Source organism: Anabas testudineus, chromosome 9 (genome assembly GCF_900324465.2).
Source record: "Anabas testudineus chromosome 9, fAnaTes1.2, whole genome shotgun sequence".
In the NCBI taxonomy this organism is placed as follows: Eukaryota; Metazoa; Chordata; class Actinopteri; order Anabantiformes; family Anabantidae; genus Anabas; species Anabas testudineus.
The window spans coordinates 23295584-23310204 of NC_046618.1; the positions used below are offsets into that span (position 1 = coordinate 23295584).

Sequence of the window (14621 nt, forward strand, 5' to 3'; positions counted from 1 at the left end):
AAAATAAAAAAAGGTTCACATCAGTGAGTGGTTGGTTGTTAAAGGAATAATTCATTCGTTTGACAAATAGGCTCCATAACATTTTGTGTTACACTCCCTGTCGTACAGTTCACATACATCTGAAGCTCAGTACTGTGGTGGTTTAGTTCACTAGTCTAGTTGTTGTAGGGTGAGTTTTTTATTTAGTTCCCTGCTTTTGCCATTTTGTTGTTCAGTTAGTTTCACATGCTCTAAATATTTTGCAGGCCACTAACTAAAATACACATCCACAGTAAGGAAATAAATGTTCTGTAGGGAACATCTGCTTTGTATGTTTGGTTCTGAACATTCGATAGGTATTAAGCTTCCTGTTTTGGATATTTAGTAGTAATATTTACTTCCCTTACTTTATGTTGCATATTTACATTCCTACTATTTTAGTAAACATGCATCAACAGTCTGTAGAACACAGAGGATTCAATCAATTGAGGATGTTTGGGTTCTTTACCATTGGCAGCAGACCTCATTGGTGAGTGAGACCACTCTGATTGGCCGATTAGCTTAACAAATTAGAGTGAAGAACAAAAAAACACCAGTGCCATTTGAAACTTTATTAGACATATTCTTGATTAGTAGAAGTCTGATGTGAAAATAGTCGGACGCAGCAGCTTTCTTTAAGTGTTTGTACATCAGTTCCCTTTTCGAATGATGAATACAGACTACTGCCACCTGCTGGTGTGGAGAGTAATTTCCTTGCTGCCTTCTTCACTGCTAATTGTTTTCTACTGCAGTACCTACAACCTAGGTTGGTTATTGTGTTGTTGGATTGTAGTTTCCTACTGTGGATGTTAAGTTAATTTTAAGACAGGGGATGTTTAGTTTTTATAGTTCGTAGTAGCATGGCTGCCTTGTACAGTAGCATATACCAGTGTTTCGCTATGTGTATATTTTTAAATATGGGCTATAACTAACTGCACAGGCTGTAAGAAACTAAACTTCCCATGGGTGAACAACCACTATGGGCGATCTGATTTATACATGTATAATGATGCTGGGTTCCCTTGTAACAGACCTTGTTAAGCTGTTGTAGTTTGAATAGTTGTTTCTGTTCCTAGTTCCCACAGACAGTCTTCAGTTTTACATATTATATTTTATCTTTCTAATCAGGTATTTATTGGAGCTGTTGAATAGTAATTGAAGTCTATGCCTTGTTCCTTTCAGTGAATTTTTATTTGGTGATGTCTTTAGTAACCTACAGATGATGTTTAACTTGCAGCTGTTGTAGCTTTAAGTTTCCTACAACAAGCACTTTTTTTTTTACTTTGTTCTCCAAAGACTTTTTAGCTCTTTACAGTTGGTTTCTTTCCCCCGACATCTCACAGTTGGTTTCTTAATAGCTTGCTTCAGTTTATTTGCTTGCTTTGGTGCAAGGTTGGTCTTTTTCTTCCCTGGAGCTGTGGTTAATGGTTCCCTATGGAATATTTTAATTTAGTGCCTCGGATTGGGTATTTAGCTCCTTACTGAGTAATGTTTACTGAAGGTCACTGTATGCTAAACTGTGTTTTTCAGTGCATAATGGTTTGATGATCGAAAGAGTTTATTTGTCAAACTCTGTTTTCACACTGCATTAACAATAACCCTGCCACACAACTTCCTACTGGCCAATTTGAATTAAGTGGTTGCTTTTGTAAAACAGAAGGAACATACAGTTCTATAGTTCACACTTTTGGGTACTGAGATTCTACTGTTTTGTGCTTGTTGAAGCTTTTGTTGTGAACACACAGTTAAAGTAAAGATATTCCTTTAACAAGTAATTTACTGTGAAGTGGGTGACTTAGGGTCCTAATAGGGGTAGAGGTGGGTGACGGGGTATGTTGTGGGGACCCTGATGACTGGGACAACTACTGAGGGCATTCTGGAGGGAAAACCTGAGGAAGAACAAAGAAAAACTCAAATGTTGGGATGTGCTAACGACCAGATTTAATGGATAGATTATTGATCAGTGACTGTGTTCTTACCGTAGGCAGGGAGAGCGCCTGCAGGGGTGTAACCATAAGGAGTACCGAAGCCTTGGAGGAAAGAGACAGAACGATACGGTGTAGTTACTGCACAGAACCCTTAGCTTGTGTTAATGTGCTCAGTTACATTCTCTGCACCAGCTTTTATAATTCAACATTACAAGTTACAGGACTGTTTAACACTTTGTTGAGTTGAATCCAGGAAACTGGACTTCCTTCTTCTTAGGTTGAAACGTTTTGCTACTCATCCAAGTAGCTTCTTCAGTCTAAAGATAGTTGGTTGGAGCCCACAAATTTATGCTCCAGGTTGGTTTGACCCCTTGGACTGAATGGGCTCGTTAGGTAAAACAATAGAAGGGGAGGTTGTGAACCCACAATTAAAAAAAAAACAGGAGCCAGTTCACAGGCCATATTAAAGCTCTGTGTACATGGCAAAACAGCATGTTGTGTTTACATTTTGGTCACAATATATTATACAACATTTTAATCAGTGCACTTTGGAGGTGGAAGTAGGCTGGTTTAGTTTTTAGTCTTTGGATAGAGTCAGTTTAGCTGTTTTTAGGGAACGTTTATCTCTCCACCATGAAAAACTAACCAAACAAAACTTAACCAGTCACACAAGATTTTCCTCTTTTATGTTTAAACTTGAGCTAACGTGATGTTTTCAGATCATTTTTTAAACGAATGTTAATATTTTGGATCACTAAGAATCTAAAATAAAAAAACCTAATCATTATTATGTCAACACATTAAGCCAAAGTAAAAATGAGCCATGATGTTGTACAAACGTCAACGTGAAATATTGGTGGTTCTCTTGCCTCAATCTTTCCCTTAAAAGTCGTTAAAAAACCAGATGCATCAATCTTCTTTGATTAACTATTGCAGCTGGTGTGATCTCTGTGCTCTCTGACTTACCTGGGGGGATGTATCCATGTGTGGGTGGAGTGCTGATGTAGGGAGCTCTGGGGATGACGGGGACACGTGGGGCTCTTGCAGCAAGGGCTGGGAGGGTAAGCACCGAGGCTACGGGTCGCTTTGGCTACGTAAATACACACAGTTCACATCAGCACTGTACATAAGATCATAATTTCAGGTCTCAACAACTATCCTGGGTCTTTACTCACAGGGGGGTTGGGTCTTTTCTTCTTGTTGGTCGTAGATTTGGAACCGGAGAACAGGCTGTTCAAGGCGGCAAGTGCAGCGCTCGCTTTGGCTACTTTCTTATTGGGACCCGTACCCCGAAAAACCTGCTTATCCACCTCCACCTGTCACACAAATATATAATCTTATTAGTTATTTGTTACCTATAGTAACACTAACACTACATCTTCCGTTTGATGTGGTTAAATGAACAAACTGCTGCATGTATCATCATACAAGCTGCGTGTTTGTGGGATTAGATGATTGTTGATCTTTGTTCCTGGAAAATGTTTCTCATCTTAGTGCTGTTAGGGGAAGTGATACATAAATTTAACTTGATCTGATTTAGCTTGATGATGATGTTTTACAGCGAAGTGACCAGCGTGCTCATATGGTCAGGTTCAGATGCTGTCAGACTAATGTCTGTAAATGTCACATCACTTTAAATGTCACTTGTACTGGGATATCTGCAGCAGTGTAAAAAACACTCTGGTGCCACGCTGCTGGCTTTGTTTTCATGTAAACAGTCAAAGTGACGTGACCGTAACAAACTCTGAACTTGAGTCATGATGTAGCAGAGTACATGTTGGAATTACTTTTTGTTAGTTGTGTTGGTTGCTGATGTGAACGTCATTTGTGTTTCAGAACGTGGCAGTTAAAGCAAATTCCACTTTGGCTGCAGTATCTCGTCAGTTCTGTGTCATCATTCATGCATTTATCATTGTGATTATTACAGAGACAAAAAAACAACAACACAGCCTTTAAATGCATAAAGAAAACAAACTGCAGCAATGATTCAGGTTGATTTTTATGAGAGGAAATTGGTTGAATGTTTTTCTTGGCATTTGTAAACATCAAACACATTCCTTCCCTCACCAGGTCCTGATAAGAGTCTGAAAGGGAGACAGGAAATCTATAAAAGAGGTGTGTGTGTGTGTGTGTGTGTGTGTGTGTGTGTGTGTGTGTGTGTGTGTTCGTACCTCTATGATAAAGCGTTTGTCGTAGCTGCTGCCGCTCTCTGATATCAGCTCATATTTGAGGCCGCGGCGTTTCTCATTCAGCTCCATCACGGGGTTTTTACCTCCAGCTGTCAAGATGGGACCTGGAGCTCTGGACTACAGACAGAGACAGAGAGTGAGCTGCACACGACATTTACATGCAGGAATTTGAGATCCTCCCCTCTGGTCACCAATAGATCTGTTCATTTATCATATTTGTGGCCATTTATCACTCTCTCCTCGACTTTTTTAAAGATCATTACAACCTAAAATTCCTGATTTTGCAGCAGGTTGAAATGACCAAAACAGGTGTGGTTTCTTTTTTTTTAAATTAAATTTAGCAAGTTTAACATTTAGCAAGTTCTATGCTCCTTCAAATGATTTCCAATATCTCCAAAACTCTTCATCTAGCTGTAAGCAACTTATTTAATTCTGTGTGCCTCATCTTAAAGTAATACTGCGTAGTGTAGCTTATCAGCTTGTATGTACATGCATTCAGGGACAGCACAGAGTGTAGGTGTAGGTCGGTTTACCCCTGTCAACAAACTCAGATGACGTCAGCTCAGAGTTGCAGGATGATGCTTTAACATTTGAATAATCTGGATTTTTAAAATTCACTTCAGTGACGTGTTGACTGAAGTGTTCATGTCACAGGTCGGTGACCGTCTGTGCATGAGTCTGAACCTCATGTGTACTTGTTAATAATCCCCGTGTGTGTGTGTGTGTGTGTGTGTGTGTGTGTGTTCCCCACCTCCTGTGCGTCTGTGGAGGAGGTGATGGAGGTGGAGCTCGAGCTGGTGGACATCCTGTCGTTCTTGCCTTCGCCATCTGACTTCTCATCGGCGCTCAGCGAGTCCACGTCTCCGTCAACGCTGAGCACGTAGCCGAGAGCCTGCAGAGCCTGACGAGGGAAGAAGACGACACAACACGCATCTGATTAGAAATGTAACGGGTAAACTTTTCTCCGAACGCCGCACAGATGGTAAATGAATCACACTTTCACATCCATCATCTATGACTGAGCTGTCCTTGAGCAAGGCACTCAACCCCCCCAACTGCTGCTGCGGTGAGGCAGCAAAGTGGCCAACAACAACAACAACAACACAAAGACCGCCTGTACTCAGCAGCTCTGAAGTGTGAACGTGTAGCTGAATGAAGAAATGTGTGGAAAACTATGAGCAGTCAAACCAAGTCCACTAAAAGAACATTCTCAGTCGTCGCATCGATCTGGAAGAGTTCAGCTGTTTGTCAGAGTTCATGTTCAGGTGTTCAAACATCCGACAGTCTAAATACAGAATGACTGACAAACTACAGTCAAAGTGTTTTTTAACCTTTTGGTCCCTCAGCTGCTATTGATCAGTTTTCACTCACAGGCTTAAAGCAGCTTCTACACGTCTTCACAGGCGTGTTTTCGATTCAGCGTCGGACTTGGCTGCTCACAGATACCATCAGCTGCCAGAGACATTTGTAAACAACGACATTACAGAGTCATAACTCATTCATCAGATGTTTATATGTGGCTCATTTCAAGGCTGAGTACGGAAAGTGTTGCCAAATATCCACATTTTATGACATTTGGTTAGTCACTGTACTGCTTGTATCCTGAGGTCAATAAACTACAACCTCTACATTTAAATATTTAATGTGATGTGTAATACTTACATTTGAGTACTTAATAATTGTGCAGCATCTATTCCAGTGTTTCAACAAGTACATTTTTTGTAAAATCATATATAGAAATATTAAAGTTGTGTATTTATGCTGAATATAATAAAACTTTTACACATACTTTTTGTACTGTTTAAGTTCCACAGTATCACATCTTTTAACAGCTCGTGTAGCTAAGATGAGATTGGACTAATTGTAAACTGTTTACTACAGAGAAGCAGAAGATATAAAATACTGATTAAACAAATTTGTCCTTTCCCAATAATAAAGTTCATGATTCATAACTCAAAGTTGTTGTCATTTATATTCAAATATTTGGACCTGATGTTGTGATATTGGTATTTATCTGTCTGATAACTTTTAAGTACAAGTGTGTACAAGTGTGTACAAGTGTGTACAAGTACATGAAGATCGTGTTGATTCATCCCTGGGTTCAACCCTGCAAATACCTTGAGTGCTACTTGGAGCTTGGCGCTTCTCTTGGAGTTCCCGGTGGCCTGGTAGGTGGTTCCCTGAATCTCCACAGACATGGTGAAGACGGGAGCGTGCACAGGACCGGACTGGGACAGCAGGCGGTACTGGAGGCCCGGGTGGATCTGGTTCAGACGCATCAGAGCATTCATGGGGTGGTTTGGATCAGTCATTCTCCAGTCCAGGACTAAAGGAAACAAATATCAACACAAAAATATACTTCGAGTACCAAAAGTATTTATTATGTACAGTAAGTTTCAAAATGTCTCATTTTAACTACTTTATATACTGCGGTAGTAGTATACTACGTAGTAGTACAGTATATTTAGTATTAATAAAATCTGTCACAGTAACTAAATAATACTTAGTAAAAAGTACTAGACTGCCACAGAGCAGAAGTAGAAAGTACCATTAAATGGAAATACTCAGGTAAAAGTACCTTAAAAGACAAAACTTTATCAAATGTTACTTTCTAAACTAAGTCCACACATTTAGTTAACGTTACACTGACAAAGCGACTATGGAGCAGTGACGGCGATCGATGACACAGCCCCACACGAGCTTCAGTGGAAATGATTTGACATTTTATGGCTAAATTCTTAAAGCTAGTGGTTTATATACAGTCTGAGTGTTTAATACTGAAACATGCTGCCTGACACAACTGATGCTACAACGATATAGAATAAGAGTAATAAGGAGGAGCGCTCCCTTCACTCAGGACGTCTCAGGAGCCGTTTGATTTACCAGCCCCCTCTCTGTTCAAAGTTAGCTGATTGGACTGAGCTCACATCCGCCCTGGTGTCACGCTCATGACACACGCCGAGTCCGAGCCACCTCACACTGACGCGCTCATACGGGACATGAAGAACTGTCTCCAGAGTCTCTAAACGCCACGATCTCACAGATGAATAGAAAATGAAACGGTGACATTTGGTGACATTATAAGAAAACTGCTGACTGTCTCCAGAATAAATGATCGAGTGCAACTTTGTCAACTGTGCTTTGAAGCTGCAGAAGATTTGTTCAGTCTGTGAAGGCAGATCTGACTGCTGCCAACAGCCTCAGTATTACTGAACAATACAAAGAAACAGAACAGACCACATCTTTATCTGTAAAGCTACACTGAGAATCCAGCAACAGGAGTTTGCTGTGAAAACCGGTAAACGAGGTGGATTAGATTTAATATCCAATCACAAACCTGTTGTCAGCATTCACCTTTAATTAACAGTAACAGGCTCCATACTGCAGCAGCAATGTACAGGAGCAGCAGCGTGAAGGAAAAACATCAGAGCAGCGTTCTCTGTCACTATACAGTTAAAAGTTTAACAGATGATGAACCTCATTTCATGTAGTGTAAATGTTGACAAACAAGGTCCCACTGTGAATATGTTGAGTACAGCTGAAAATACACAAGTTGCTTATTTAAAGGGGGGGGGGGCAGCAGGATGAACCGATTTGTATTGTGTGTATTTTCTGTATGACTTTCTATTATTTGTGGAAACATTAATGAGAAACTAGGAATGCTAAGATAATTGGTAGGACAGCGCCTGCCTTCCAAACAGCCACCCACACATGGTACAGGTATCACAGAGAGTACTTCATGCTTGTAAAGTGTTCGGCACTTGTCTTTTGTCCTGCAGTCGCTGTGTATAATGACTGTGAGGTTCTGACGGGCACTTAAGGCTGAAGTGTGGTTCACTATGAATATGGATGGAGACGCTGTGCAAGAAGATGAATGTGAAGGTGCTGATGGACAGGTGCTGGGAGGAAGAGAGGGGGAGGTGTTAATGCATCGTGTGCATGTGTGTGTGCATGCCCATACACCAACGTGTGTGTGTGTGTGGTGGGTGGCAGTGAGATAATTGCGTGGCAGCAGCCTGCAGTATTAATCCCCCTCTATCTCTGACTGCCGTCACCTCCTTTGAACTGGAAGCAGATGAGAGCTGCCGGAGACGATCGTCCCAGTGAGGGCCAATTTAATTACTGTGACACTGACGGGCAGGAGGGAGGGAGCGGCACGGAGGATGGAGGTTACAGCTGTTACTGAAAGGACTGTTTATTCATCTTTTAGGGCGTTTTAGAAACCTGCATTATTTGGCCCAGTTTAATTGATCTCTGCTTGATGTTCCCCCTGAGCACAGATCGCATGAGCTGACCGTGACGTGACCCCGACTACGAGGCAGGTTTGAGCTAAACGGCTGTAATGCTGGGATTTGGAGGAGTAACATAAACAGCTGCTAGCACCCGGGGGAAAAGACGAACCAAGGCCCAACCTGGACTAAGTTCTTGATAAAGACTGAGGGCAGTTGGGAGTTACTTGCACAAAAACATGCGACTACAATACTAGATCAACTTTTGGCCAGATACAGCAGGGGAACAGTGCAGCACAGGGTCCTTAGGACAATATCACAGCAGCATGGCAGGAGATCAACACATAAGCTGTCGGTTACATGACAGTAAAATACAAATCAGCAGTAAACTGAGCGATCTGAAGTGCTGCACAGCTGCTATCAGCAGGTATCTACTATACCAACGTTCATTCTGATTCTTACTTTTCCTCATTCATTTCTCCAGCAGTGACACACGTCAGTTTTAAAAATGCTCTACTACATTTCTGATGATGTCTTCATTTCTTATTGTCACTCTCCTTCTTCTCTTGTTCCACTGGCAGCCAACAGCTTTAAAAGTGGAAAAACAACAGTGAAAGCTTCTAAGTTATGAACGAGGTCTGCAGGCCTGTGAGGGCTCTCAGCTCTCGGTGCAGATTTGCTGATTTGTAGAGAAAAAGATGCCAACGTGTCCGAGATAGAAGAGAAATCTAACGTGGAAGCTTTCTGGAGATCATTTCAGTGACGTACAATCAATGCTTCTACATTAATAACTCTACTTCAGAGTGTGGCACTGCCTGCCAAATAAGATGGAGCAATGCTGAAATGCTGCTGAAGCACCTCTTAAAGTACCTTAAAATACCAGCAACAACATGTTTACCTGCAAACCAACAATCAGAAAAAATAAATACTACATCAGTGGCCTGATTATACACAGTAAAACAATTATTATTAATACTATGGAAGTATTAATTTAAGTTAACTAACTTTGCATTATACTATCACTATATCATAAGACACTACTACCCTATTGTTTACATAGTAGTTATTGTTGTGTATTACTGTGCATACAGTGCTCTTTACATATATTTCATATAAAGTGAGAATACAGCACATCATCAACCTACATGTTTAATTTACTAATTAAGCCACTCCAAGAGGGACTAAATAAACTACAACCATCAAACATAAGCTCCAGTAGCTATTAACACTTCTTGTTTGCAGCGTCGCAGTAACAGAGCAGACACAGCTCACTGGATTATTTTGACACTAAAGAATTTAAATCCTAATGATTCTCAGAGCGACTTCCCCTCCATCCACCACTTACAGCTGCAGCGTATGGAAATCTGATAACCTCACACAAGTTTTAGCTTCAAGGAAACATTTCGACTTAAAAGCCGCTGAGCAACAGATCGTGAAGAACTTCGACTTCTTTTTTTAACCTGTTTAATGCAGCTCCGTGATATGATGCCACTCTGAGAGACAGCGAAAAGCCGGCGACACTATTCAGAGCACTGAACAGGATTCCAGCTCCGAGCCTGTGCACATATCAGACATGTCTGCTGAATTTCAAACACTGATCTACAATAGATCATATTCAAGCAGGGCTAGAGGATTTTCTCTGCTTTGATACAGAGATTCAAGTGAAAACCGTGTGACAGCAGGTTGCCATTTTTAACCCGACAGCTCGTTTGGAGCCTCCTCAAACCAGAGTGTGGTGATTTCTAAGAAAAGCTCTGCCTCACTGCTCATTTCTTTCAGCTCCACTGGCTCACTTTTCCACCTTTTACACACAGTCTGTCAGAAAACACAGTGTTTACAGTCAACTGCAGTTTACAGCTGTCCAGCACACACACACACACACACACACACACACACACACACACACACACACACACACACACACACACACACACACACACACACACACACACACACACACACGAAACACCACAGCCTTTTGTTTTTGTCATTAGCTACGAGTGAGTGACAAAGTCCTTAATCAATATCCACTTATGTGCTGTTAAGAGGCAAACACTTACTCAGCGTGCTCCTGGAGAGTCGCCCTTCATCTTTCACTTACACACGATTCTAATATACAAACGATGGCCGATATGTTCTGAATATATTTAATCTTTTTGGCCATTTTAAGTAGTTTCTAGTCTCACCGCAATGAAACAGCGTCTTAAGAGTTTAGTGAATTAAGGGAAACAAACTGAGACAAGTCTTAAAATTCAGAACCAGGAATCTACCGCCTGTCTTCTGTTTAATGTTCCTAACAGATCGTTTAATTTGACTTCTAAACTGCTAAAATTGTTTAAATTAGTAGTGTGTCGAGTTTTAGAGTGGATGTCTGTCTTTAAAACCACATAACTAAAGATGTTTTGTGCACTTGTGTGTTGGTTTTGCAGCTCGCGTTTTGTCTGAGCTCTAACCGAACAGTACAGCTCTTTATTTTCAACACCTCCTGCTTTCCTACAGAGCATGGTGAAGTGTTCATGCATTAACTCTGGAAGCGTAGTTGTGACATTATGATGTCCTGAGGGCAGTCCTGCTGCCATTTCTTCCAAGCAGAGGACGTGAAACACATCTGTAATTTTGCAGCATTTAGGATTAACACTCGAGCACATGTCTCACTGTAACGCCGTCATTCTCACCTCCACCTTTTCTTGGCTCGTCCTCCCTTTTACCTGCGATGTCTTTTAGTTTCACTGACTGATCGGAGTGTTGATGTTAAAAACAGGCGGATGAGGTGCTGATCTACAGCTCACAGGTGAATTATAGTATTTAACAGTGAGAGCCAGCACTGTAATCTTGTTTCCAGTTCACAGAACAAAACACAAATACGAAGAACAGAAAGTATAATCCAGACCGACAACAGTGCATCAATATTCAATTCATGAAAGAGGAAAGTTATTCTCAGTTTGATGAAGCATGTAAAAACTGTGTTGGAAGAGTTTCCCAGTTCAGACCAGTTTATCATTGAGAGGTTGCACGATATAACGCATGCAGGACCTCACGATGAAGCCATCCTCCTCATGAGGTGTAAACAGGTGCTGATGGGAATCCCTGACATGTCTTTCTAGCTTACTGCAGTAGGTGGGACCAGGCCTCACGACTATCACTATACTATCACAATTCATTTACTTTTTTTTTTTTAACATTACAAGAAGTAAAATGATTAGAGCTAAGTTGAAGGTTCACAGGTTTGTTGTTAGAAAACGCAGAGTTCATTGTGAGGTTTCTATTAGTCAGATATATCGGTGTGACCAAAGCTGCCAAGGTGAGAGGAAGAGGATTCTGTGAATCCTTGAAACAAGAGAATCGAAAGTTAAAGTCACCTTTCATCCTTTTGATGAAGTCTCTGTCATCTGGCCCAACATCGTCCCGAAGCCTCTTCTGACAGCCGCCTGCAGAGAAGAAGAAACAGACTGATCACCCAACACATCACAGACCCCGAGATCATGTGAATACAAGCTGCTTTACAGCAAGGCAGATAAAAATAGAAACACAAAACACACATGGATGAAAACACAAATGATGCACATACACACACGTGAAAACACACAAACACAGCGTGCAGACCAACTGTCAGATTCACATGAACACAGATACAACTGAACTGACACCTTCTAACAGCCTCGGTGACGGCTTGCTGGCAGGGAGAGGATCCATATTCAAGACCTTGTAAAGCTGTCCAAAGGCAAGGAGGCGTAACGCATGCTGAAAAACACACACATGAAGAGATAGAATAAGGGCACATCATCGAGTTGTGAAAGCATCAGCAACTCACAGGATGCAGAGGAATAAACAGGCAGCAGTGATGCCACTTATTGCTTTAATTATCAGGGAACAGCCCGACATGTCTGCAAACCAGCTGATTCTGTTGGGACAAACTTCACGTATTATAGAGCGGATGGAATAAACAGTCGGTGGGCACAAACGGAAACGGAGGAGGAAAAGGAAGAAGAAAGAAAAATATTCCCACACGTCCATCTGAGGCACTTTTCATCCAACTCCAGGGAGCGAAACAAAGGTAGAAACAGAAAGAGAGCGAGAGGGTAAGAGGGAGGAGAAGATCCATCTGTGGACGTCTTCATATTGTTCAGTGCTGAGCCCACGTTTCCCTGCCCGGGGGCAGACTTTGTTGTGCTGTGCACTGGCAGCAGTGGTGGTAGTACTAGTGTTGGTGGGTGTAAACGGGGAAAGCGTGTTCCCACGCTCATTAGGTGGCTAATTAGGCTGCCAGCTCGGCGAGCCCCTGCAGCACAGAGGGGCTGCTTATCCGAGATCAGGGTCCAGGCTTGTGAAGCCACTCGGCTATTTATAGCGCTGACGCGAGCTCTGGGCTTCACCGGGGCGGCCGAGGACTTGCTTTAAATAACCCTCCTTCAATCAGTGTAGCAGGAGGGAGCCTCGCTGCTCTGATTTCCTGGAAGAAATGCTGACTTTGGTGCAGTGGGTGGTGCGGAAGTGCACCCCGGTGAGATGTTAAGATCTCACGAGTCGCATGGCTGAGGCCGAGCTTTTCTTCTGGAGCCCAGCTAATGATAACGCTCTGTTCTGTAAGCGTCTGCAGATGTTTTTATTGCAGGAAAACAAGAAGGGAGGTTTTTTATCATGCTCTGAGGAGGAGCCGCTCAAATCAAAGACTGGTTTCTGATGTAATTCACGTCAAATATTTAATCTGAAATCAGTTTGGTAGCTCTGATTCACCTCCTGGGAGGAACTCGGCTTCTTTAATGTGAACAGCTTGACTTATTTATCTTATCATACTTCTGATCACCTCTAAACACTGTTAATTCTGTTTGTTGCTTTGATCTGAGCCTGTTTAATGAAACAAAACCCTTTTCACATACCATCACCTTTCCAAAATGAAGCTCAGTCACACCTGCACCATGTTTTAGCCCCTGCTCTTTCAGATCTGTCTCTCATTCTGCCACCTCATCTCTGTTGACTCCAAACTCGCTCTCTTTCATTCAAGTCTGGTGCAGAAGATTAAGTCAAAGCCTGAACACATCACTACAGTAGATTAACCGGCAGCGTCGTAAGTCAGAGAGGCGGGGAGCAGACTGAACACTATATAATCTAACTCTGAAATTATAATAACTATTCAATCAGTCAATCAACAGAATAAATCAACGATTCAGCAGCTGATTTAGTCGGTGGCTCATTTTTCATGCAAATTATCAAAGATTTCATGGTTCCAACTTCTCAAATTTGATATAATTTAAGAAGAGTGATGGTTATTTTTCACCATTTTTGACACTTGATGCTCAATTAACTAATTGATTACTTGAGGAAAATAATTGGCAGATTAATTAAAAACAAAAAGAGGCCTGATAATTAGTTTCAGCCTCATTATGATGTAGAATGACTGTATAATATCAGGCAGGAGTGCTGATTTATTTGGATCAAAAACTCATCAGTGTCAGCAGTAAATTGACTGAGGGTTATTACGAGCTGCTGTGTCGATGCACAGACCTGTGCGCTGTGTGTGATTGCGTCGGCCTGCTGGGCGCTGAGGTCAGACAGGACGTCTGTAGGTTCCCTCTCACAGGGGTCGTGAACTCCTGGACCTCCTGCAAAGACATCAAAAACACATCAGAGTGTCCCCACCGAGCCCTGACTGACAGGAGACGCCTCCAAATACACATAAACTCAGCTTTATTTGACTTCTGAGGAAAACACACACACAACAATCATTTATTAGCTCCTACGGCAATAATTCAGGGGAAAAAGTGACATTTCAGTGATTTTAAAAATCCAATCACAACTGCAACTGCTCGGCACTGATCAAACGTGGGAGCCAAAGTTTTCCCACATCAAGAATTAGAAACGGAGAGAGGCAGAAAAAAATGAATCCCACAACATCTTTCTACTTATTAGAGCTGAAAGGGAAACGTTTTTCAAAAGGGCTGCTGGTGCAGAGCTGCATTCAATCGCTACACACACCTATTTTGAATGAAAATGAAAATGGTCCATATTTCAAGAAAACCATGAATGCAGTAAACATGCAGGTATTAATAGATCAGCTGATTTCTAAACTGATCTTTCAACTCATCCCAATTCAGTAAAACATGTTTTTCCTTTTTTTTTTGATCAGAAGTTTCTACATGTTTCTACAAGTGTCCTTGCTGATTTTAATGTTCATTGTGCTGCTCTGTGAGTGGAGTCCGATTAATGAAGTCGTCACTGCAGGAACTCTTCCCACTGACTTTTTGTCACAATGCATTTCA

The 14621-nt window shown here is 41.7% G+C and overlaps 1 protein-coding gene across 2 annotated transcripts in view; it reads right to left on the bottom strand.

The window, feature by feature from the left end:
* The window catches only part of LOC113151386 (spermatid perinuclear RNA-binding protein-like), a 65577-nt gene that overhangs the window by 5727 nt on the left and 45229 nt on the right, over positions 1–14621 (bottom strand). The window contains exons 9-18 of one of the 2 annotated variants that reach the window (XM_026344360.1): positions 13867–13964; positions 12012–12105; positions 11724–11792; positions 6253–6461; positions 4887–5036; positions 4118–4252; positions 3122–3262; positions 2913–3036; positions 1998–2048; positions 683–1907 (exon numbers count right to left, since the gene is read on the bottom strand). In XM_026344360.1, coding sequence (XP_026200145.1) covers positions 1822–1907; positions 1998–2048; positions 2913–3036; positions 3122–3262; positions 4118–4252; positions 4887–5036; positions 6253–6461; positions 11724–11792; positions 12012–12105; positions 13867–13964 — 1157 coding nt within the window. In that variant the 3' untranslated portion in view covers positions 683–1821. Of the gene's footprint in view, positions 1–682; positions 1908–1997; positions 2049–2912; positions 3037–3121; positions 3263–4117; positions 4253–4886; positions 5037–6252; positions 6462–11723; positions 11793–12011; positions 12106–13866; positions 13965–14621 lie in introns of those variants that run through there. The other variant, XM_026344358.1, reaches the window with a different exon arrangement.